At 40.7% G+C, this 26,210-nt stretch overlaps 1 protein-coding gene across 1 annotated transcript in view; it reads left to right on the top strand.

Moving 5' to 3' along the window:
• Positions 1 to 26,210, top strand: part of LOC126238558 (lysosomal alpha-mannosidase-like) — a 181,475-nt gene that overhangs the window by 24,611 nt on the left and 130,654 nt on the right. The window contains exons 3-5 of the mRNA XM_049947799.1: positions 16,432 to 16,513; positions 20,429 to 20,614; positions 21,137 to 21,342. Coding sequence (XP_049803756.1) covers positions 16,432 to 16,513; positions 20,429 to 20,614; positions 21,137 to 21,342 — 474 coding nt within the window. The remainder of the gene's footprint in view (positions 1 to 16,431; positions 16,514 to 20,428; positions 20,615 to 21,136; positions 21,343 to 26,210) is intronic.

The following is a 26,210-nucleotide window of genomic DNA, read 5'->3' as shown; positions in this document are numbered from 1 at the left end:
TGATCCTCGCCTGGTTCTCTCCCCTCCATCCATGGGAGAGTCCATGATGACCTGTGTGACAGTGATTATTTTCTGGTCGTCCTCTCCCTCCCTCTGCATCACTTACTTGGGTGTTCATCGAGATGGGCTCTCAACATTGCTGACTCAGATACCTTTGCCTCTGTCATTACCCTTAGCATAGTACCACACGGAGGTATCAGTGTGGCTGTCCAGAGCACAACCACAGTTATTCTATCGGCAGTGGACTTACCTATTCCTCGGGATCCTCCTGTCGGAAGACAGTCCTCGGTGGACTTCAGAAATCGTCATGACTGTTAGACTGGAGATGGGTTCTCCAATGCTGTAAGTGACATCTATCGACAGAGAACCTCATTGCCTTTTAACAGCTCCATGCCTGCACCTGGTACCTATCAAAATGACAGAAACAAGAATGCTGGGAACAGTATGGTACCACTGGACCTTGCACTCCTCCTTTGCATGTTAGGGCAAAGGTTGTGGATACCAGTCCCCCACTGGTTTACTTGGTGTGTAACAGAATGGTGTTTTCTACGCTGACACAGATGATGTTACCGAAAATTTTTTCAGTGTTTTGCTTGAGCCTCTTTGTCTGAGAATTATCAGCCTGCATTTCATGTTCTCAAACAGTGGATGGAGTAAACTGACTTACCTTTAACTACACATCACCTAGAACCATCTTCACTGAATGGGAATTCTACAGTGCTCTAGCCCTTTGCCCTGATGCGCCACTAGAGCCAGACCACATCCGCAGCCAAATGCTCAAACACCTATCTGTCCATCGTCAGTGCCACATCCTAGACACTTTTGACTGTATCTGAAGTGAGAGTGAGTTGCCATCGTGTTTTTGCCCTGATACCGAAAATGGGCAAACACCACACTGGTAAACATCTATCACCCATTGTCTTACTAATGTTCACTGCTAGTTGCTCAAATGTATGGTGAGCCAGTAGCTATGTTGATACCTTGAGACCTTGGGTCTTTTGGCTCTGTTCCAAAGCAGTTTTTTCCAAGTCTATTCTACTGCAGACAGTTTGGTCTGTCTAGTCTGCCTTGTGTCAACATCTTATCACTGTCTTCTATGACACTACATGGTGTCTTCACGTACTCATAACATGGTGTCATCACATTAGTGGAGTCTCCAGGCCCCACACCATGTTTTTGTCTGTAGCGTCTTGTCACACTATCCTCTTTAGGTTCAAATTAGTGATTCCTACAGTATCTGCCATATACAAGAGAATAGAGTCCTGCAAGGCTCTTTATTGAGTGTTCTTTTTCTAGTGGCTACCAACGATACATCTGCAGGTGTGGGATATAAAGTGTTATCTTCTCTGTACACTGACAATTTTTGCATTAACTATTGTTTTTCCACCGTGGGTGTTGCTGAACGCATGCTGCAGGGTGTCATACAAAGGTGCAATCCTGGGCTCTCACCATGGCTTCTGATTTTCAGCTGCCAAGATGTGCATCGTGCACTTTCAGCACATTTACACTGTCCATCCACTTCCAGAACTCTACCTCAGCAACCAATTGCCCAGTGTGGTGGAGTGTTATCACTTTTTGGGACTGGTCTTCAATGTTTGGTTGACAAACCTTCCCCATTTTTGTCAGTTTAAGCAAACTTGTTGGCCACACCTTTATATTGTGCTGCCTCAGTAACACCACCTGTGGCATAGACCACTCAACACATTTGCAACTTTACAAGGCTCTTATCCTGTTCCATCTTGATTATGGGTGTGCCTGGCCTGGCATCATCTTCAGAATTGCAAATGCTGTACCTGACACACCATTGTGGTGTCCAGTGTGTGATGGTTGCCTTATGAACCAGTGCTGTGAACAGTCTTCCTCCAGAGGCTGGGGTCCCTTGACAACAGATTATGTGCCAACCACTGCCCAGCTACGTGATACACACTTTCTGTTGCCTTGAGCATCCAAAACACAATGCCCTCTTTCTTGATAGGGAGATCCATCTCTCACAACACAAGCTCAGGACTGCAGTTCACATATAGTCTCTCTGATCTGAATTCTAACTTTCTCCACTGTTGGCTCTAGTCAGGGAGCAATCACATACACCCCCACAATGTGTACCCCTTCCTCAAATCTGCCATGACCTATCTTTTGGACTGAAACTCTCTGTTGACCCCATTGTTTTTTGCCACCTGTTCCTGGCCATCCTTGACGTATTTCCTAGTTCAGAAGTGGTATACGTTGATGGCTCTACGGTTGACAGATGAACTGGTTTTGACTACACACATGCAAGATGCAGTGATCAATCTTCCCTGCTGAAGGAATGCAGTGTATTCACCGCAGAAATGATGGCCATCACTCAAGCCCTCAGTCATGTTTGTTCTTGCATCAAGAGATGTTCTCAATCGTCAGTGACTCCCTGAGTAATCTTCAGGCAATTGGTCAGTGCTACCCTTGACACTTGTTGCTCATGACTATCCAGGATCCCCTTTCTGACCTCCATCGAGCTGGATGGTTGATTGTCTTTATCTGGACCCCAGGTCGCTATGGGATCCCAAGGAATGAAAATGCTGACATGTTGGCCATATTGGCTGCCAGGATGCTGACTTTGGATATGGGCTTACCAAAACACAAACCTGGATTGACTCTGCACTGTCAGTTGTTGGAGGGTTGGAACATGGATTGCTGTGCCCTGCTCTCTCTAAACAAACTGTGAGCGGTAAAGGGGACCGTGACCATGTGGCAGTCTTTCCTTCGTGGCTCTCACAGGGAATCTACCATTCTGTCAGCTTCGCAGTGGCCACACTTGGCTAACCCCTAGTGACATTTCCCCCCGTCCCAGGGGGTTTGCCACTCTTTGGCAGGTTCGTGCTTGGCTACCACATGGGACCCTAGCCTTTGCAGCATTTTTCCCTTCTGGGCTGTATGTCTTTCCTCTTGCTATTCTTTTTCCCCTCTCTTGGGGAACATGTCTGCGGTATTCTTGAGAATATTCTGCATTCTGTCGCTGACATGCGAACAGTCTCACCTTTGTTTTTCACTCCCTTTTCCTTTCTTTGTTTCCCTTTTCCTTTCTTTGTTTCCCTTTTCCTTTCTTTGTTTCCCTTCTCATTTCTTTGATTCCCTTCTCCTTTTTTTGATTCCCTTCTCCTTTCTTGGATTCCCTTCTCCTCTCGTCCCTCCACTTTGGCGTTTGAGGATCCTCTTATCTCTTCTTCCTCCCAGTGCGCTACTGAAGGCCAGCCCATGCATCTGATACGTAACAGGTGACTGAGTAATGCGTAATTCCCAGCCATGAGTTGACAGGTAGGGTCTGCATGCACTCCTTGGTACAGGCCAGGCCCAGGGAGGGGTGATTGCCTGAGCAGTAACCTTCCCAAATTGCTGATTGATCCCTTTGTCAGGTGTTTGGGAGGTGTGACCTGAGAGGTGAACAATCACATAAGGCAGGTGTGCCCCTCCAGTTGGAAGTAGCATGCCATCGAAGACATTGTCAATCACTTTCCCACTCAACTTCTACAAAACGTGAATGCAATAGGCTAATGATTCAAAGAATCTTCCCGCTGCACCACGATTCCTAGTGGTCTCACATACTGAAGATGTTCAGTCCTTCGCCATGGTAAATCCGTTCATTATTCAGAAAGGTGTAGATGCAATTGCTGGCCCTGTGAAATCCTGCTCTCATTTACGGAATGGCACTTTGCTTTTGAAGACCACTTCTGATTCTCAAGCACAACAACCGCTTGCTGCCTTGCTTCTCCACAGTTACCCTGTTCATGTCCAGGCTCACAGAACTTTGAATTCTTCTTGTGCTGCTCGATGGTCTAACCAAGGCTGAAATACAATCTTCCCTCTCAGATCAGGGTGTCATTGCCATTAATCCCTACTGCCCACCCGCTCTCTTTATCACCTTCGATAGAGTGGTGCTTCCATCCAAGCTCAAAGCAGGCTATGAAATTATCACAGTCTGGACATACATTCCGAACCCAATGCGCTGCTACCAGTGTCATCATTTTAACCACACTAGAACGTCTTGTTGACACCCAGCCAAATATGTCACCTGTGGTAGGGATGCGCATGAGGGTGATTGTCCACCTCCTTCTCACTGTATAAACTACAATGGTGGCCCTGCTGCCTCCCCTCGGGAGTGTCCAATGTATCTTGATGAACGGGCTGTTCAAGAGATCCTGGTCAAAGAAAAGGTGCCTTATCCAGTTGCTCGCAAGTTACTGGCTAATCACAAACCCTGTGTTCTCCCATCTGGTACCTATAGTTCTATTCTTGTTACCCCTCACTCCATCAAGGACATGGTCATGCAGACATGCAACCTCCAATGAGATCTGACGTTGTGAAATCGCCCAGTGTCAAGGTAGCATCCCCATCCCCCCCATCCAGCTGTGCAACAAGCCATCAAACTCTTGCCTCCAGGGGCGAAACCACCAGCTACACAACCGGTAGGCCAGAAAGGAAAGGAGTACTCCCGTGAAGACTTCCTCTGTCCCTCCAGCCAAACATCACCTGAGTCTTCATTTAACCGGAAAGGCTTGAAGAAGTCCTCCAAAGACAAACGGTCCTCTCCTTCACCACCTCGAAGATCCTCTTCGATGGTGTCAGCACATGGTAACCTTAGACCGGCCAGTGTCCATGTTGCTGGTGCACACCAACAACCGTTTTTTGGCGTTGGACTCCACAAATCGATGGCACAAGCAAGCTGTTGCTTCTGTGGACCCTATGGAGCAGGATCATCCTGCTTCTGTGCCCTGTAATAGCGCCTCTTCCCCAGCTGTCACTTGGCAGCAGCCGAGGTGACACCTCCACGTCTTCTCCTCATCATGGCTCTCCTCTAATGGAATGTTTGTGGTCTTCGGTCCGACAAAGAGGATTTATGGCTGCTTTTAGCATTGCAGCGTCCCATTGTACTTTGCCTTTAGGAAACGAAATTGTGCCCTCATGACTGCTTTGAGCTTTTACATTTCTTACCGATTCGTTTTGCCATTCCCATGAGGTCGGCATTCTCTCTCATGGGGGCATCATGCTGCTCATATGGGATAACATTCATAGTCAACCCATCTCACTGACTACCAATCTTAAAGCTGTGGCAGTTCACCTTTTCCTTCCCCACCTGACTTTTGCCCTGTGTTGTATATATGTCCCTCCATCATTCGCTGTCACTAGGGCAGGCTTCCTTCAACTTATTGGGCAGCTACCTCCCCCATTGTTGCTACTTGGTGACTTTAATGCACATCATTCCCTCCCGGGTTCTCCCAGGGCCTGTCAGACAGGTGCCCTCTTGGTTGACCTTCTTAACCAACTTAAGCTCTGCCGCCTTAACACCGGAGCACCCACTTTCCTTCTCAACTCCTCACACACCTATTCCCATTTGGACCTGTCCTTCTGCACTGCCCAGCTTACCCATCGTCTTGAGTGGTTCATTCTTTCTGACACCTACTTGAGCAACCATTTCCTGTGTGCTATCGGTTTGCTGAACCTCTACCCCATCCACGTGCATGCCTAAATGGCAGCTTCCTAGTTCTGACAGTCGCTGACGATGTCACAATGGACCTTATTGCTATCTGCAACACTTTGGGCTGTCATTTTGTGGAAGTTTTGATCTTTTCCCACTATCACCCTGCCTTCATCCTTCAGAAACGAGCAGAGTAGGCTCGGGCGATACCCTTCTCTTCTCCAAATCATTAGGGCTACAGTGCCACCTTTACTATGAGGGAGCTAGATTGTGCTCTCAGTTCATCCCGATCCTCCGCCCCAGGGCAAGACGCCATCCGCATTCAGATGTTGCAGCACCTTTCTCTTGCGGGCAAGCACTTTCTGCTTAACTTGTATAACTGCATCTGAGCAGAGGGCACATTTCCTGGATGCTGGCATGAAGCTACCATCGTACCCATACCTAAGCCCGATAAGGACAAAAACCTTCCTTCTAGCTACCACCCCCACCTCTCTTAACAGCAGTATTTGCAAGGTGATGGAATGTACGATTCATGCCCGGCTGGTGTGGTGGCTCGAGTTTTGATATTTACTAACAAATGCACAGTGTGGATTTCAAGCACAGCGTTCTGTAATCGACCATCTCATTACTTTGTCCACCCATCTCATGAATGGTTTTCTGTGGAAATCCCAGACTGTGGCTGTGATTTTCGACTTGGAGAAGACCTACAACACCTTCTGGAGAACTGGTATCCTCTGTACTCTTTACACGTGGGGCTTCTGTGGGCATCTGCCCTGTTTTCATCAGGCATTTTTACAAGACCAAGTTTTCAAGGTGCGTGTGGGTTATGCTTTGTCAGACACCTTTATCCAGGAAAATGGTATGCCTCAGGGTTCCGTCCTGAGCGTCATCTTCTTTGCTATCGCCATAAATATAATGGCCTGTCTCCCGCTGGGCATCTCCAGCTCTCTATATGTAGATGATTTTGCCATCTATTGCAGCTCTCCACGGATCTGACTTACTGAACAGCATCTTTAATGCTGTCTTGATCATCTTTACTCCTGGAGCATCGACAATGGCTTTCGCTTTTCCCCTGACAAAACTGTCTGTCTGAATTTCTGGTGGTGCAAATGGTTTCTCTCAGCATCTCTACATCTTGGACCTGTTGCCCTTCCGTTCATTGAAACTATGAAATTTCTGGCGCTCCTGCTCAATAGGAAACTCTCTTAGTTCTCCCATGTGTCCTACCTGGCAGCCTGCTGTATGTGGTCCCTCAATCTCCTACGTGTCCTCAGTGGTACTTCCTGGGGTGCCGATCGAACCACCCTCCTCTGTTTATACTGGTCCCTTGTCTGTTCGAAACTTGACTATGGGTGCTTTGTTTATACGTCTGCACACCCATCCCTCTTACCGTGTCTCAACACTATCCACCATCATGGCATCCGTTTGGCCACGGGCGCCTTTTACACCAGCCCAGTTGAGAGTCTGTATGCTGAAGCTGCTGAACTACCACTGTCCTACCGCTGTGACTTTCTCCTCTGCAGGTGTGCATGCTGTTTGTCTGCCATGCATGGCCACCCCTCCTATGCCTCCATCTTTGATGATTCCTTTGGTTGTCAGTATGGGCTCGTCCCTCTTCTGTTACTGTCTGGAGTCCGCTTTCGCCACTTGATACAGTGGGTCAACTTCACACTACCTGCAACACTCCCGATGGGGTGTGAACCCTTCACCACCTTGGCTTCGTGAAGTAGCCCATGTTAACCTTGGCCTTCATTCACTTCCTGAGGACACTACAACAGCCTCGGTGTATCGCCTCCAGTTTCATGACCTTTGTCTACACTGATGGCTCTCGGACTGACTGTGAGGTCAGGTGTGGCTTCATCTTTGGCACCCGTGTCTTTCGATATCAGCTTCTGGCACACTCATCAGTATTTACAGCTGAGCTGTTCGCCTTGTATCAGGCCACGGAGTACATCCAGCGATACAGTCTTTCCAGTTGTGTCCTCTGCTCAGACTCACTCACTGCCCACCAGAGTCTATGTGCGCTGTTCACAGCTCATCCGTTATTGCAGCGGGTCCAAGAAAATTGTCACTTGCTATGTGGAGCCAGTGTCATGTTTCTGTGGGTCCCTGGTCATGTCGGTCCAGCAGGAAACGAGGCTGGTGATGCTGCTGCAAAAACTGCAGTCCTCGAACCTCAGCCCGGGAGTACCTATATTCCCTTCGACGATTTGTGTTGCCATCTGTCAGGAGGTGTTGTCCCTTTGGCATTGCCAATGGTCCTCCCTTCACGGGAATAAGCTTCGAGTTATTAAGCCTCTCCCAGTGCCTTGGACGACCTCCTCTCGGCCCTCTCGCCGGGAGCAGATTATTTTAACTTGGCTGTGTATTGGGCACTGCCTTTTTAGTCATTGTCATTTGCTAAATGGCACTTCCCCACCACTTTGTACACACTGTGCCCAAATTTTAACTGTCCACCACTTCCTGCCGGAATGTCCCTTTCCTAACAATTTAAGTTCCTGCTTGGGTTTGCCATCTGATTGATCAGCCGTTTTAGTGAATGACGTGTGGGCTGTCAGCCGCGTTTTACTTTTTATCTACAGAAGCAATATGGCGAAGGCCACTTAATTTTTAGTTTTGGACCTCCATTTCTGTAAGGTGTTTCTTTACCCTTTTTTGACGTGCCAGTGTTTAGCTGTCTCCTATTCTGTCCATTGAGACTGACGTATAGTCGTTTAACTCCTCTCTGTGTTCGTGTTCTATAGTTTTGACTAGGGCACGTATGACCCCAGTTGTTTTTTTGTGCCCTAAAGCAAAACGAAACAAAAACCATAGTGATATGTTATGAGGTGAGGATCCATCCCACTGTCAGCGTGGTGTCTATCTAACAGTGGCCCACATCCTACAGGACAGCCCTAATTTGGCCACCTCTTAGCAAAACCTTAAGCTTGCTGACACACTGCCTCTGGTGCTAGTGGACTACTGGACTACACCAATGCAGCTAATCTGGTTTAATGTTTTACCTTTGAAGGTGCTTTCTACTCCTCTTTGTTGGATAGGCCACATTGGCCTTGCCAACCATTTCAGGGATTGGAGGGGTCCATAGCCAGCTCCAAAACACAGTACCATTGGCTGCCCTTGCTTGATGGTCTGACCTGGCTCCTGCCCTTTCATCTTTTTAAATTATTCTTATTTTTTTATTTTGTCATTGGTTTACTGTCTCATCGTCATTGTTCTCTTTCCTGAGATTTTATCAGCTTGTCTGTTTTGCAAGTATTTCTTGTGGTATTAGAGGGTGAGGTAAACTGGCAGGATGCAGGAGGTGCATCTACCATCGCATTAACATGTCCTGGTGGCTTTGAGCTGCTTTCTGAATGGACCAACTTACCCACCTTCACCCTCTTACACCCCTCTCTCACTTCTATACTTGCTTCTCTCTTTTGGTTTAATTGATTCTTAGTTACATTCAGGTTCCTCAGGATTTGTCTTCTGTATCTTTCCTCTCCAATAGCTTTTCCCAGCTTGAAGCATATAGGATGTAGAGGCTGAGACCTGGTAGTTTGGTCCTTTTACCATTCCAGTTCAACCCAAAGGGAATGATAAAATTTCAGGTAGGATTATGAAGACTATGTAACATACATTAGTTCTGTACTGCTTACCTGTGAAAGGAGTCTTTCAGATGTCGTTCTGTTTTCTGACAAATTGGAATACTCATTAGTAAAACCACCTTATAAAAAGGGTGAAAGAGATAATGTAGAGAATTACTGGTCTTTTTCATTTGTTACCAGTGTTTTCAAAACCTTTTGAGAAACCAATGTATAGGAGCACACCTCAGTACACATAATACGCTTCCAGAAATGTTTGTAGCATTTTTACGCAAGTTTAATAAACACAACAGAGGCACATAACAGAGACGTGTCAATAATATATTCTCCTTCACTGTTTACAACAATCTGCCGATGCTTGGGATAACTTTCTGATTGTGCAACTGTAGAAGTCATGTGGTTTTGAGGCAAGGAACTCGTCAAGCCATATTAGGAGTGAGTTTTCATCTCGAAAGGAAATTCCTTTAAGGTTGCTCGATAGAGCGTGGGAAAGGTGAAAACCTGTGGGTGCAAGATCAGGTGAATAAGGTGGGCGTGGAACGACTTCCCAACTCAATACATGTGTAGTGTTTTTTGTTGGTTTAGCAGAAAGCGGGTGGGCATTATCGTGGAGTAGTATCACTTCACACAGTCCTCCTGGTCATTGTTCTTGGATTGCGTCTGCAAGGCGTCTCAGTTGCTAACAGTAAATATCAGCAGTGATGCATACACCATGGGGAAGCAATTCATAGTACACCACTGTGTCACTGTTCCATCAGATTCACAACATTATTTTTTGTAGGTGTTTGCAGGTTGTTGCTTTGTTTGGTCTCAACCACTCCCTGTTTTCCTTATGTTAGCATAAAGACACCATTTCTTGTCATCAGTAATGTTACAAGATAGGAATGGCCTGTGTTGTTCACAAGTCAATTGATGATAACAAGCAGAGATGCACATGTGGTCACATATTGACATTTGTGGTTTTGGCTCAGAGCATGTGGTACCTGTGCACCTGATTTTTGAACCTTTCTGATTGCATGCAAGTGTCGCACAATGGCAGAATGAACACAGTTCCACATTTGCCAGTCCTTGAGTACGCTGATGTGGATCATTGTGGATTAATGCATTGAAATATCTCCATCAAAGCCCGAAGGTCTTCCTGAACGAAGAGAGTCACTATGTCAAAACGATCCTGCTTAAAACAAGAAAACCATTTTCTTGCTGTGCTCCATCCAATGGCATTATCCCCATACGTGGCGCAAATGTTTCTGACTGCTTCCATTGCTATCACCCCTGAACTCGAATTGAAGAATGTGTCAGAAATGTTCAGATTTCTCCCCTTACATCCCATTTTCTAGTGTACACAGCTCCACTCGGTTTAAAGTTCAGTTTCTTGTGCAGAAACTGTCTCTGACAATTAACATGGAGGCTTGTCTACTTTGCTCACTTTCACTCTTATTATCATATGCAGTATTACATTTTTGGGCAACTCCGTGCTCTCACCTAGAAAATTCTTAGCCCAGAAAGGGGTGATCAGTCTTATCTGAGGTGTGAGTTTACGGATTTTGTGTATGCTGTTGTTCTGGTGTCTTGGAATTCTTACTCTGCTGTCCCCATGAATATATAATTGCAATGTTCATTCATTGAACACTAGGGGAAAAACAATATGCAGTCGACTCACACTTTCTTAAGCACTGTATGGAAAAGTTTGTGCTGTTCAGCTGGTTTCATTTTCAATAGGCTTTTAGCAGAACTGAAAATACTGAGTGCTAAACCCCAAGTATTCAGATACAAGTTGAAAGATTTCCTGTTGTCACACTGCTTCTATACTGTACGAAAGCTCCTCTCCGTAGTTGAGAATTTTCTCTGCAATGTGTTCTTTATTCCTATACACTCATTCTTATGTTTTATTAATTACTTAATTCTGTGTTTATAAATTTTGTAATCAACAATTTGTAAAGTATGTACTGACTCATGGCAGGATCAAATAGCTTTGGGTCCCTTAGTCCAAAGGAACCTGATAAATAAATAAATATAAAATGCACTGCAAGCAGCTATGGTAATACTCCCCACATTATAATTTATAATTGTACCTGTACACTAAGGCAGTTATCAAGCATTTAATTTGATATCAAGAGAAAAATGATCTTACATTTTGAAGAAAAAAAAATTTTCTGACTCCAGGATTTTTTTCATATTGCTATTGACATGTGGCTGAAGGCATGCAGACAATTTACTTAATATGGAAAGACGCCTGACTTGTATTAATGACAATTCTAGCAGACAACCTTCCTGTCTTTATAACATTGTCACCACCATTCAGCAAATCAGTAAGGTCTAAGGTTGTTTAGGATGTGTGTTAATTTTTTAAATCAGATTCCAAGGGGTATGAGGTTAAAAAAAGAAAAACTAAAATATCTGTATTGTAATGACATGATGACACTGATAATTACGGGTCAATTTAAGATCACAGTATGGAATAGTGTCATTGAAAATGCTCTTCTTGAGGATGCATTTACATTATTTATCAATGCACTCTCAGATATACTTAAAAAGTATTATTATAAAAAAAACTGTTGGAAAACATGATCTCACTATTGTGCATAAATGTTCCACACGTGAACTACAGAGGCTCAGAACTCCAGTGTATGGGTTGCAGAGAAAATGAACCACATAAGGTTCAAAAGCAACTACAGAGCAGAAATAGACTATCCAACAGCAAGACAATTTATATTTACATCAATAGCTCCCAAAACAATCATAAAACTGCACCATATATTATCAAGATTCATGGGTGGAAGTAAGTATCACAAGAATACTTCCTCTGAGTATGATATTGTATCTAATTTAAATTCTTCCTTCATTAATGCAAGTGACACAAATAAGACTGCAGAAAATGAACAAGGCCACAAATTTGACAATACCCAGAACTAAAATTATTCTAACAGCTCCCTGAGTAGTTTTGAATATATATTTTGTGCCTTTAGATAGAAAGAGATACTGTCATTACCATAGCTGTATCAAACTAAAATCACTCAAAACAAGAGGACATGAAATTTTATGGTGTATCCAGTTTTGTGATTAAAAACAGTAAATATAATGGCACATCCGTTATGTCCTCTGAGTCTATGGATAGTTAGAAGTGGCGGTTTCCCTTCGTCCCTAAAAATTAGAATTTCTGTGCCTTTAAACAAGAAAGATAATGTACCATATTGTAACATGTGCTGACCAGTCTCTTTGTACATCCTTTGAAAAGTTCCAAATTTGTGAACATGTTCACAAATAAAATTCTACGTGATTTGTTGACATAGAAAATAGGAACTATCGCGTGCAATTCCTTTGCAGAAAAAAGAATTATTTGAGATAAAAAATTAGCTGAAATTGTTGAGTAAAAAGTAAAGAGGCATTGTCACACACATATCAAAAAAGTACAAATTGGCTACAAGCGAGTAGGTTTTGCGCACTGAGGGTTCTGTGCAAACTTAATTTTTGTGTGTCACTGAGAATCTAGGTTCCCAGTATGGATGGGATATATATAGAATCTCAACTATATTTACCTGTTTTCAATACAGAAATTGGCAAGTTATCTGTCCTGGCAAGATATCTGTCCAAGACTGTATCTAAATCTCTACTGTACTTTCTCAGATTAGCTCGGGCACACACAAAGAAAAGAATATGGGACTTTAGTTGTATATGTAGATGTAGAAGATGTAATAAAATATTTAATTAAATATTTTTACTTACTGCAACATGACTGTAATGTACATTTTATGTTTACGTGCAGTAATATTTGTCTTTTGTGCTTTTGATGAATGATGAATGCACTGTATTTTCTTATGGCAAAAAGATATTTTTTTATGTGATATAGCTACAGTTTAACAATTTTCAGATTTTTTACTTAACTTGTACTGCAAAACCTTACTTCTTGCTAAATTTCATGATTCTAGGTTAATGGTTGACTGAGTTTTCAAGTATCAAAATATGTAACACATATGGCCGTATCTTGTGATTGAACAGACATATAAGCTTAAAATTTTTGCACAGCCAAGGGACTGTAGAGCTTAGTGACATAAATTTGAACTTGATACATGTGCCTTTTCCTGGGAAAAAGGGTCTTTAATAATCAGATAGACAGACGGACAACAAAGTGATCCTACAAGGGTTCCATTTTTACAGCTTTAGGCATGGAACCCTAAAAATTACAACAGTTATATCCCTCTTTATTCTAAATTGCTTAATACGTTCCTGAGAAAACTACTGTAAGACTAATAAACTGGAGCAGACTATTCATCAACATGACAAATGCCGAAAACAGCTTATTGACCTCCCAGCTATTGGATTTTAAAGCAATGCATACGAGTGCCCCCCCCCCCCCCCCCCCACCACACACACACACACACACACACACACTACAACTATTTAACATTTTGACAGTTCAGACACATGGTGTATAATTGAGTACATTCAGAAATAGTACCTGAAAATTACTCAGAGAAAAGGCATTGTATTTAGTAGAGAAATTCAGATGATGTCCTAAAGATCTATATCTACAGCTACACTCTGTAAACACCATGAGGTGCATGGCAGAAAGTACATCCCAATGTAATGTACCAGTTATTAGGGCTTTGTAGCCCTCCATTCACATATGGAGCATGGGAATAATGATTGTTTGATTGCCTCTGCGCCTGCAGTAATTATTCTGATCTTATCCTTGAGAGTCCTATGTGAGCAATATGGAGGGGGTTGTAGTATGTACACAGAGTAATCATTTAAAGATGGTTCTTGAACGTTAATAGACCCTCTCGGGATAGTTTACGTACGCCTTCAAGAGTCTGCTGTTCAATTCCTTCAGCATCCCTCTGACACTCTCCCATTGATTAAACAAACTTATGACCATTTGTGCTGCCCTTCTCAGTATATGTGCAATATACTGTGTTAGTCCAATTTGGTACTTGAGCAATATTCTAGGTTTGGTCGCATGACTGATTTGTAAGCAATCTCTTTTGTAGACTGATTGCACTTCCCCAGTATTCTACCAATAAACGAAGACTACTACCTGGTTTAACCACAACTGAACCTATATGATCATTCTATTTCATATCCGTACAAAGTGCTACAGCCAGGTATTTGTTTGAGGTCGCCAACTCCAGTAGTGACTCATTAATATTATAGGATACTACATTTTTTCTCATGTTGTGACGAGAAGTGCAAAATTTTACATTTCTGAAAATATAGATCAAGTTGCCAATGTCTCTACCATGTAGAAATCGTATCAAGACTCGACTGAATATTTGTACAGCTTCTCTCAGATAGTATTTCATTATAGATAACTACATAATCTGCAAAAAGCCTCATGTTACTATTAATATTGTCTGCAAGGATATTAATATACAACATGAACAGCAAGGGTCCCAACACACTTCCCTGGGGCACACCTGATGAGGACTCTCCATCCAAGATAACATGCTGTATCTTCCCTACCAAAAAGTCCTCAATCCAGTCACAAATTTCACTTGATACCCCATGTGATCGTACTTTTGACTATAAGCGTGGGTGTGCTACTGAGTCTGATGCTTTTCGAAAATCAAGAAACACTGCATCTATTTGGGTTGCCTTGAGCCAAAGCTTGCAGGATGTCATGGGAGAAAAGTGCGAGTTGGGTTTCATGTGATCGATGTTTTCAAAATTCATTTTACAAATAACCTATGTGAAGGATATTGAACAGTAGTTTTGTGGATCACTTCTACTACTTTTTGACAGATGTGACCTGTGCCTTTTATCCATGAACTGGACACGGTTTTGTTCAAGGGATCTATGATATATTATAGGTAGAAGATTGGCTAACTGAGCCGCAAATGCAGTTTAGAATCCGCCACGAATTCCATCAGGCCCTGAAGCTTTTTTTAATTTTAATGATTTCAGTTGTTTTCAACACTACTGACACTAATACTTATTCCATTCACCTTTACAATGGTACAAGGAGTAAATTGGGGCAATTCTCCCAGGTTTTCCTTTGTAAAGGAACATTTGAAAATGGAGTTAAGCATTTCAGCTTTTGTTTTCCTACCCTCAATTTCAGTTCCTGTCTCATTCACTAGGAATTGGACACTAACTTTGGTGCCACTGACAGCCTTTACATATAACCAGAGTTTCTATGGATTTTGTGAAACGTCATTTGACAATATTCTACCATGATAGTCACTGAAGACATCACTCATTGCTCTCTCATCAGCCAAATGCATTTCATTCAGCATCTTTTACTTATAGCCCTACACTTTATTTTACACCTCTTGTGTAGTAATTTGTTTCTTTACAGTGACTGTATACCATGGAGGTTCCCTCCCATTATGAACTGTTCTGCTGGCTACACATCTATCCAGTGTCTGGTCAACTGTTCTTTTAAAAGTTTATGTGACACTACCTTTAAACTTGAACAAGAGTTTCTCTACATGCTCCTACCCTGCGGTGAAAGTTTCAGGTTCTTCATTGAGATAAGGCACTACTGATTTTTTATCTCGATTGCTGAATATATATATATATCTTTCTACTTGTTTTAGTTGTCCTTTGTACTTTGGTAATCATTGTTGCCACAACCGCATTGTGGTCACTGATGCCAGTTTCGATGTGGACAGCCTTGAAGAGGTCAGGTCTATTTGTTGCCATTAGATCCAATATATTTCCTTCATGAATGGGGTTCTTAACTATGGTCTTACATGCTGAAGTCATCTCATTTATGGTGTGTGTGTGTGTGTGTGTGTGTGTGTGTGTGTGAAGAATATAAAGATGGATTACAAATAAATAAAATTGTTTCTTGGTGTAATGCTATTGAGGTAAATATTTTTAATGAAACTTATGGGACATAACTATACCTTTGTTTATCTGTGTATGACATATTTGTGTAACAATAATGAAACTTCCTGGATGGAACAATATAACAATATGTAAAATAAGGAAAAGGTAACCACTCACTTATAGTGGATAATGTGTGGAGCACAGAAACACTTAACTGAAATGAGCATTCACACTAGCTTCCAGGCACTCACTCTTTTTCTGGCAACGGTATACACATTCACATATGTGACACAGACAACATAACACACACTGAAAGCTAGTGTGAATGCTGCTTTCAGTTATGTGTTTCTGTGCTCCACTCATTTATCCACTAGAAGAAGTGGTTGCTTTTCACTTATTTTACATATTGCACATTTGTGTATCATTTTTGAAAATAATTTTATTTTTTTGTGTATTCTGCAAGGGCACATTTGATCTGCAGCTTGTTTTCTCTTAAACAGCCTTGTAGTTGAATGTAAAAGTGTGAAAGATGGCTCCTTAAAATGTTTGTTTGCTGTATGTTTTATAAAATTATCATTCTTGTTATTGGCCTTGCAGTTCTTGTCTTACTTAGACTGTTTTCTTCCATAGGCCGTTCTATGACACAGAAGGCTGGTGTTCAGTATATATTAGACTCCGTGATTCAGGCTTTGCTCCGTGACCCATCAAAAAGGTAAGTAATTATTGTTTCTGTGTGCAAGTAAATATAATTTTGTTGTATAGACTTCGCAAAATTTGGCAAATGAGTTTTTAAAAGCTGAGAGATGAGCTCGTATCAAGAACAGAATTTCTAGTTATGCATGTACGAGATATGTGAGGAAAGTAATCAGACTGAGAACAGTGTGAATGATAGGGCAATGCTGTATTGTTGTACTTGTGTAGACCAGTGCGTCCATCCCTTCCAGATGCTCAGTCTGAATTTCAGCTCCATAAAGCCACCATGTGATTTTTGAAAGCGCCATCAGTGAAGTTTTGTTTTTGTTGTGTGTTACGAAAACGGAACAGCAGAATTCAGAGTAACATTATGTTCAACTTGGGTAATCTGTGAGAGTGACCTTTCAAACGTTGAAGCAGTCCTATGGAGAACATTCCTTATCAAGAGCACAAGTCCCGAACCTCACTCAGGCAGACATTCAACTTCAAAAACTGATGAAAACATCAAATTTGTGCATGCTGTTGTGAGATCAGACTGACATGTAACAGTAAGGATGTTGGGTGACCTGTTAAGCCCCAGTCCGTGCACAGTACATCAAATGTTGACTGAAATTTTGTACATGTGAAAGGTTTGTGCCAAAATGGTGCCACAAAATGTCACAACTGATCAGAAGAACAATTGAGGAAATGTTTGAGCAAATTGAAGATGGAAAAATGCTGATTTGCTTTTTTGATGATAGGGGTATTATGCACAAAGAATTTGTTCCTCTAGGAGTAACTGTTAACCAAGTGGTTTACAAAGATGCCCTTGAGAGATTCAGGAAAAGGGGAATGGAGTTGGACTGGACATTATGGACAAGTGGATGTGGCATCATAACAACGCATGTCACATGGCCACTTCCATTGCAGAAGTTTTGACTTCAGAAGGCACTCCTGTTGTTTCACTGCCCCCATTCAACTGATCTGAGCCCTTGGGACTTTTTTCTTTTCTTGAAATTGAAAAATGCCTTAAAAGGAACGTAATTTTGAGACTCAGGAGAACATTTAGAAGAATGTGGTTGGCATGTTAAAGGTCCTACCAGTTGAAGCCTTTCAGGGCTGCTACCAAGATTGGGAATGACGGCTCCTCAGGTATATAACCGGCGAAAGGAACTACTTTGAATGGGACAGAATTGTTGTTTGAAAAAAGTAAAAACTTTGATAGATAAAATAGTCTCATTAGTTTTCTCACACCCCTCTTAAACTCGCAAGGAAGATAGACTAAGAATATGCAAACAACCTTTGACTTAAAAAATGGTTGCTATGATTTATAATGAAAAGGAACTAGAGAATCCTTAGCACTAAGTTGTTTAAATCTAAGAGAATTTTGGCTATTCTATGCAAATAAATTATGTAAACAGTGATCCATATGAAGAAAGACATTGACCAGCACCCATCGAACAGGTCCCCTATATGAACACGGAACCAGATATAGACACCATTTATGTCTCAGTAGGAAAAACAGTACAAACCCCAAAATAGTGTGCTGTATAATGAATTAAATTATACACAGGATCAAAGATAAAAGTGAAATGCATGCCTCTAGGAATTCTTTTTAGAATTACCTGTTACCAAAAATTTTTAACCTTCCAAGGATTACCTGAAAGGATATGCAAATTATGTTGACGATTATGCTAATCATAACTGCTGTGATAAGAGGCATTTTACTATACAATTAAACAGAATTGTGATGTACAAACATGAAACATAGTAAAGCAAATAATTGTATAATTTAACTGGATAGATAAAAAAATCTACTCACCAAGTGGTGGCAGGAGAACACACATGTAAAAACAAAAAAGTTTTACATAGGTAAGATTTTGAAGCCAGTGGTTGCTTCTTCCAGCAGATGGGTTGAAGGGGAAGAAAGAGGGGTGAAGGAAAAGGACTGAAGAGGTTTAGGAAATAGGGCAGAGTTTGGAAAAGTCACCCAGAACCCCAAGTCTGGGAGACTTACCATCTTGTAATAGTTAAAACCCTTTTTTTTATATATTTAATTTCCTGTCATTGCTTGGTCAGTAGATTTTGTTCTATACAATTACTTTATATTGTCAACAATCAATTATTTTTGCTGTTATAAATAATGTATGTATCTATTTCTGTACGTGTATTTGCATACATGTATGTTTTTCTATATTGTGTACATCTATGTGCTGAAAACATCCATGCAGTTCAGATTGTCTACTGATGGATAAATACATAAACTGATTAATTAACATTTATCACATTTAAAACTGAATTTACACTCATTTTATTAGCTCTGTTGCATTGTACTCATTGTTTATTTTTTTGTTCCTCTGAAAGTGAAGCTTTGTTTTCAGTTGCAGTTACCATTTTTCTAAATTGTGATAAATGTAACCTATATTTCCTTGACTAAACATTTTACATTTTTGTAACTGTTATGTATTTTGCAAAAAACAACATCATTGATGTACATATAAATCTCTTACTTGCAATTTGTAAAAAAGTGAAGCTGTCATCAACTGGAAAGTTATTTTAGAATGTCATTTTTCACAGCAACAATCTTGAACAAGTGTCACAGATTTCTTGCCTCATCAGGGTTGTGTTTGATCTCAAGTTTTTGACAATTCCTCTGTTGTCATCATCAGGAGTTAGGCCTATTTGTAGGCAGTGCGGTGCTTCATTTAGTCATTGAAAGCTTGAGAGTGTGTACAACAATAACACAGCAAGAGACATTTGAAGCATTTAAGCACTTAAAAGGGTAGATTGAACACTATAGTGTTTTGCAAGGCATGATCATATTGGAGTTAATGTGCCATTGTCTTCATCCAATCTGTGACTGAGGACTCATTAAAGCAAATTATTTTTATGCCTATGTAACAGTGTTATTTGTACTGTGTAATTTCTATGTGTTTTACCTGTACTACACACTGTCCATGCATGCCTGCTCACAGACTATGACAATGTTTCCACATGTCATTTGTTTCCTTCCATACTTTCCTGAAGCTTGGACATGTTGAAACATTGAGTCGATGCTTGATGCATAAATAAACAGTACACTATGCTTGGAGGAGAGTGATGCGAGTTTAAGCCCAGATCTGGCACACGTTTTTAACTTCACACATGCTTATTCAGTAGTATCAAACAATTTGAACTGCTGAGTGATTCCTAGACAATCATCAGGTTACACCCATATAAAAGCAATTCTATAAACATAAATAACTGAAGGCATCTTTTAAAAGCCAGAAATCCATTGTAAGTTAATAATTAAAAGCCAGTATTGGGTTGGATCATCTCCTTCATTTTCTTGTACCTCTGTTCTGCGTCAGTGCAGTCTCGGCATGGTTATTAATCTGATTTCGGATGGTTAATTTAAGAGGTGGCCAGATGCCCTTCTTATCGCCACCCTGTTATCCCCAGTACAGGATCTGTGTACCCTAACTGTGTACATGCAGTGTTATTCATGTGGAAGTTGATGAAAATTTTATAAATGTTTGCGAATTGGGTAACTGAGGTGGAATTTAACGTGCATGGCTATCTGGGCAGGTCTGATGTTGGGTAAGGAATATGTTATAGAGAAATATACAGATATCTATTCATTTCGTTTCTCTGTCATCATTATGTTTTATTAGGTTTGGTTCTGCTTCCGCATGAAATAATATTATATAATGACTGGCTTATTATTTCATTCCACTTGTCATGCATCATTGCATTTTATTAGATTTGATTCTATTTTCACTTGGAATAATACTTTGTACTAACCAACTTCTAATTTTAACTGCAGAAAGGAGATACGATCTTCTGTCATCAATTTCTCTGTTTGACATTTTATACTCTTTTTCTGCTTTTTGTTGTTAAATAGTTTCATTGTCTACGTATATTGTGTATTACACAAAATAACCATCAAAATACACATCTTACCTTATATTTGCAGGTTTATTTATGTTGAAACAGCCTTTTTCTGGAAATGGTGGAGAGAACAACATGACTCTGTTCGCCACCAGGTAAAAAGGCTTGTTAGTTCCGGTAAACTAGAGTTTGCAGGAGGTGCATGGAGCATGAATGATGAGGCTGGGACACATTACCAGTCCACAATTGATCAGTTTACATGGGGATTGAGGTAAAATGCCACATGCTGTATTCACATGTTTATTTGTGTTACATAAACTCTAGTGGAAAAATTAAGCAGTAGGATCCTATTATATGAGGGGCTGTCAAATGTTCAAATGAAAACCAAATACCATGCAATTTTCACATTTTTGCTGACCTGAAGAAAGATGTACACGGACGCCAGTTTCATTCAGACAAGGAAGCGAAAGAGTGGGTGCAGTCATGGATCCTTCAGTGGCTTACCACATTCTACAAAACAGTAATTGATCAACTCTTCTCCCATTGGGATAAATGTGTTAACATGTGCGGTGAATATTTTTGAATGGAACCATTCTGTGGTCTTTTGTGATAGTTGTTCTGTTTTATTTGCTGCTCCTTATTGTTAAAGTATCTAATTCTGTTACAAATATTACAACCATGAAATAGTATTTGTGCATTTCTAATGTAAATATTTTTTGAAATTTCGTATCATCATGTTTGTCATGAATTTTTTGGTGTTACAAACTGAGCATTGTTTGTCACATTGTTACAGGAAGCTCAATGACACTTTCGGGGAATGTGGAAGACCCCGAGCTGGATGGCAGATAGATCCATTTGGTCACTCACGTGAAATGGCTTCTATGTTTGCACAGATGGGATATGATGGTTTGCTGTTTGCTCGATTAGATTACCAAGATAAAGAGACAAGACTTACGTCAAAGACAGCAGAAATGATCTGGCAAGCTAGTGCTAATTTAGGTGAGTGGGAAAGAAAAGTCAAATGTTGGAAGAGAAATTAAGCTTGCATCTACACAGATGAAGAATTGAAGTGTGTCATAAATTGTGTTCATAAAGAGAGAGAGCAAGGTCCATTGATTCCTCCTCTTTTCTTTTAAGAAAATTATGTGAAATAGTTCAGGCAAACAGACAAGTAGGGTTGATCTAATATTACAAGAAATATGATTTAACTCCAGTTTCCTGGAATTGTAGAATACATACAAGAAGTCATTCCAATGCCAGATATATACAGCCCAATCACAGATGTTTCATGCTGTGGTAAAGACGTTAAGAATCTACCCATGAATAACTGAGAATGATCTCCAAGTAGCCACGCAGAACCATTTCTAGTCAGTGATGGGTTCTGTTGGACCAGAGCACGCAGTACATTCTATGTAAACACAGCCCACACCACTTTGGAGCCGCCACAAGCTTGCACAGAGTCTTTTTGACAACATGGGTGTATGGCTTCATTGGGTCTGCACCACACTCGCACCTTGCCATCTGCTCTTACCAACTGGGATCAGGACTCGCCTGACCCAGCCACTGTTTTCCAGTCATAGAGGCTCCAGACAATAGTCATGAGCCTAGGAGAGGTGCTGCAGGCGTTGTGCTGTTAGCAAAGGCACTTGTGGCAGTCGTCTGTTGCCGTAGCTCATTAATGCCATATTTTGCTTCACTGTCCTAATGGGTACATCCTATGTTGATTTCTTTGGCTATTTTCATGCAGTGTTGCTTGTCTGTTTGCACTGACTGCTCTACGCAAATGTCACTGCTCTTAGTTATTAAGTGAAGGCTGTCTGCCACTGCGTTGTCCATGGTGAGAGTTAATGTCCGAAACTTGGTAATCTCGGCACACTCTTGACACTGTGGATCTTGGAATGTTGAGTTTTCCAATGAGTTCTGAGATGAAATGTCCTATGGGTCTAGCTCCAGCAACCATTCCACATTCAAAGTTTGTTAATTCCCATCGTGCAGCAATAATCGCATCGGAACCTTTTTACATGAATTATTTGAGTATAGACGACTGCTCCACCAATGCACTGCCCTTTTATACTTTGTGTCAGTGATATTACCACCACCTGTTTTGTGCACACCCTGTCCCACGACTTTTGTCATCTCACAAGGAGATGGCACGGCTGTGGGGTCAGGGATTTGTCCAAAATTTGTGTGGTGAAAGAGGCTCCTTAAAACCTCACATGGTTAAACTATTAGGACGCACTACCCAGAAAATCCCGGGAAAAATCGATCCAAAGTTTCTTAGGTGCCTTATGAGTACAAAATGTTAGTCCATTGCCGAGCCGCCATCTGGCCTAGATGGTTAGGGCTTGGACTCTTATGCCAGAGGTCTCGGGTTTGATTCCTCCACCGGCACTTTTTTTTTTCCTTCTGTTTCATTTTCTTTTGTTATTCCACCAATTATTCAGAAAGTTTCCCAAAACTACATTATCTTTAACAAATTAGTTACATTATTGAATAAAAATTATTTTCTTTTCGTCCAACAACACAATTCATGGCGGTGGGTTTTCCATTTTTCATTGTAATGTACATGAGGAGAAACATTGGGTTTTTAATCAGAATAACAAAGTTGATTGGGAAACATTCAATTTTTATACATATAATAATTATAACCAAGAACTGGAGTGGTAATAATCGTAAAAACAAACAAACCAATAATTTTCACGACATCTTGCACAACGTATACATGCGGGTTTTTTACAATCACAGGGCATTTGCAATAAATCTGTACACACACATGCCCCATTAACATTTATGAAAATGTTTCGAGTTTCTGATAATTTTGAGGCAAACCAGGCATATTGAATCATGTCTCGGAATATTGGTGACGATAATTGATGGTGAATTATAGAATGAATTTTTATACAATCTTCCCGGGAATTAATTTCACGATTCTCCTGTAACAATGCACTGCAATTTTTCAAGCACTTTATGAAATTTTTAACTTGCCTGTAAAAGGTAAACATCATAAGGTTGCACCAAAGAAGTGCATTTTGGAGGTATGACTTTTACAGACCAAGTTGGCATATTTTCCTCATCTTGAAAAATTGCATCATATATCTCCGGATTCGTTTGACCTCCCCAAGAGTCAATGAGAAACAAATATTTATTCTCCCCTCTGTAAGATATAAAACATTTCCGGAGAAAATCCATGCATAAAACTGTTGTTAATTTTCCGGACTTAGATGATGTTACGATGACATTCGTATAAGTATAGGCTTAGCCATCTATTAATTTGTGAATACGAGGTCCAAAATGACCAGTTGCTTCTTGTAAGCATATGAAGACAGGTGGGAGCAGTTTTCCTGATAATGTTATTGAATATTGTGCAGTGTATGAATGCGTCACTTTATTAAAATCTGACTTTTTCATGAAAACTGTTTTACTCCCTTTTTCAGTGAGAGTCGTGTTGAAAACAGATTGATATTGACATCCTGAAACAATAGTATTTTTAATATTAAACAATATTCGAATGTGTATGTAAATATCTTTTCTATAATGAAATTTGAATTGATATATTTTACATCGGTAAAAACATTTTGTATGCAGAAAACATGTATTTACCTGTTTGGTCAGTATTTATTACATAATCCTCATGGTACTGAGGGATTAAATGGCACGTCTGCCTACAAAAGGTCTCCGCGGATCCTGGATCTCCTCCATTGACACCACCTCTTTTTTTGAAACCAGTTTCGTGATCTTGCGTTGTGAAATTCTGTGCTTCCGTTTAAATGCCATGACCAATCGATCAGACGTCTTGAATTTGAAATCGACGAATTGTGCAGCCGCAGCCAATGCCCATTGCTGTAAATTGCTTGTCATGACTTGCTGATATTGCCGTCTTGCTTCCACAAAACGGTCATAGGTCCACGAATCTATCGCCTCAAACTTATCCATTCGCTTACCACCACTTTTAACATCTTTCTACCATTGTGAAAGATATTCTTTTCTCTTCAATTGGCAGCATCCTTTTTTTTTTTGCAATGTCGCCAAGGACCATGTGGGGTGCGCTTTAGCAGTATTCATGACTTTGACTTTGTAGGGAATGGGAATCATGTCATTTTTAAATCTTTTCGGTGACGGTTTATATTCGTCTGGAGATGAATCACATTGTGGCACTTCGAACTGTTTGTCATTCTCCTCACATTATTCGCAATCCTCATGAGCGTGAATTAATTCCTCTTCAGTTATGAATGTTTTTACACCCAAAAGTTCCAGTGTATTGTTATAAAGTTCCCCGGCCAATAACATAGCATCGCGAGAGATTTCTGAAGATATCAATGCAATTAAATTATTTTCCGTCAACAGCATTTCATTATACACCACTGCATCCTTCAATCGTAATTTTGATAGATCACTATGAATGGATTCTTCAGGAATTTCTTCTCCTATTCCCATTGAGCCAGCAGCTTCTTCAGTCGACATGTTTAACCTCGGATCGGAATAATACATTGAAATTTGAAACAGGCACGTCTGTTCACGACAAAATCGGAAAACAAACTGCTGTTTACTTCTCACAAATCCCACACATTCCTATGCACAGATGACCGTTATAATCCCAAGGGGACCCTTACAAAGCCCCTTTAAACCTTGAAACCCTATAAAATGAAATAGAACAATGGGCACGAATATTTTTCAGTGAATGAAAAACTTTACCTTCTGAGCTAAAATAATCTTTTAAAAATAATGTAGGTTTGAGAAACTTTTTGAATAATTGGTGGAATAACAAAAGAAAATGAAACAGAAGGAAGAAAAAGTGCTGGAGGAGGAAACAAAGCCGAGACCTCTGGCGTAAGAGTCCAAGCCCTAACCATCTAGGCCAGACGGCGGCTCGGCAGTGGACTAACATTTTATGCTCATAAGGCACCTAAGAAACTTTGGATCGATTTTTCTTGGTATTTTCCGAGTAGTGCATCCTAATATTTTAACCACATGAGGTGTTAGAGATCATCTTTCACCACACAAAATTTCGAACAAATTCCCGACCCCACGGTCATGCCATCTCCTTGTCAGTGTAAAATACTATATGCTTGGATATGCAAATGACCAGCATTTCAGCCAGTCACACAAAGAAGGTAAGAGGAATGCTGTCTACATTCTGTATCCAAGGGAAGATTATGCAGTTAGTTTTCATTCAGCAGTCACATTTAAATGTTGCTGGTTTGTGAGATCATGCTTTGCCCCATGTAAGGAATGATGTCTGCCAGCATGTGTCAGAATTCAACAGACTAAGAGCATGGCCTGTCAAGACTGTGGTGTGTTGTATGGCAGTATTGCTGCTCACATTGGTTGTGATGTCAGGACCAGTGGCAAACTTAAAAATTTTGCGCTTCTAGACACACCATCTTATATACCGCCCCCCTTTCCCCCTACAAAAAAAAAAAAAAAAAAAAAAATAAATAAATAAATAAATAAAAATGTTTTAAATAATAACTATTACCCGATCACTTCACAATTGACATTTGGGTGGGAGAGCTGCGAGCTGTTTCTGTACTCTGCTATTCATTGTTCTGAAGGATGCATCAGCGGTCTAGTCATGCTCAATGAAAATGTAATGTGGTTCCTGAACTTTACTTGGTGAATGGCAGCAGATAAAACAAACTTAAAACTGCATTGTGTTAACACATTCGTTTGTCAAAAGACAACAGAAATGAACAAAAGAAAAATAACTTCTCTTTTATGGCCTTAATATTCAGCAGAATGTGTAGGAGACAACGGATTTCTTTAATACATTCACTTTTAATATGTTATTTTACACGAAACTGTTGAAAATTAAAATAAAAAAGTTGTGTTACGATCTAAAAATTGAAGCGAACATGTCACACATTAGA

This window comes from Schistocerca nitens, chromosome 1 (genome assembly GCF_023898315.1).
Source record: "Schistocerca nitens isolate TAMUIC-IGC-003100 chromosome 1, iqSchNite1.1, whole genome shotgun sequence".
NCBI classification, from domain to species: domain Eukaryota; kingdom Metazoa; phylum Arthropoda; class Insecta; order Orthoptera; family Acrididae; genus Schistocerca; species Schistocerca nitens.
The sequence above is the reverse complement of the archived record's forward strand: the minus strand, read 5'-3'. Positions and strand labels throughout refer to the sequence as shown.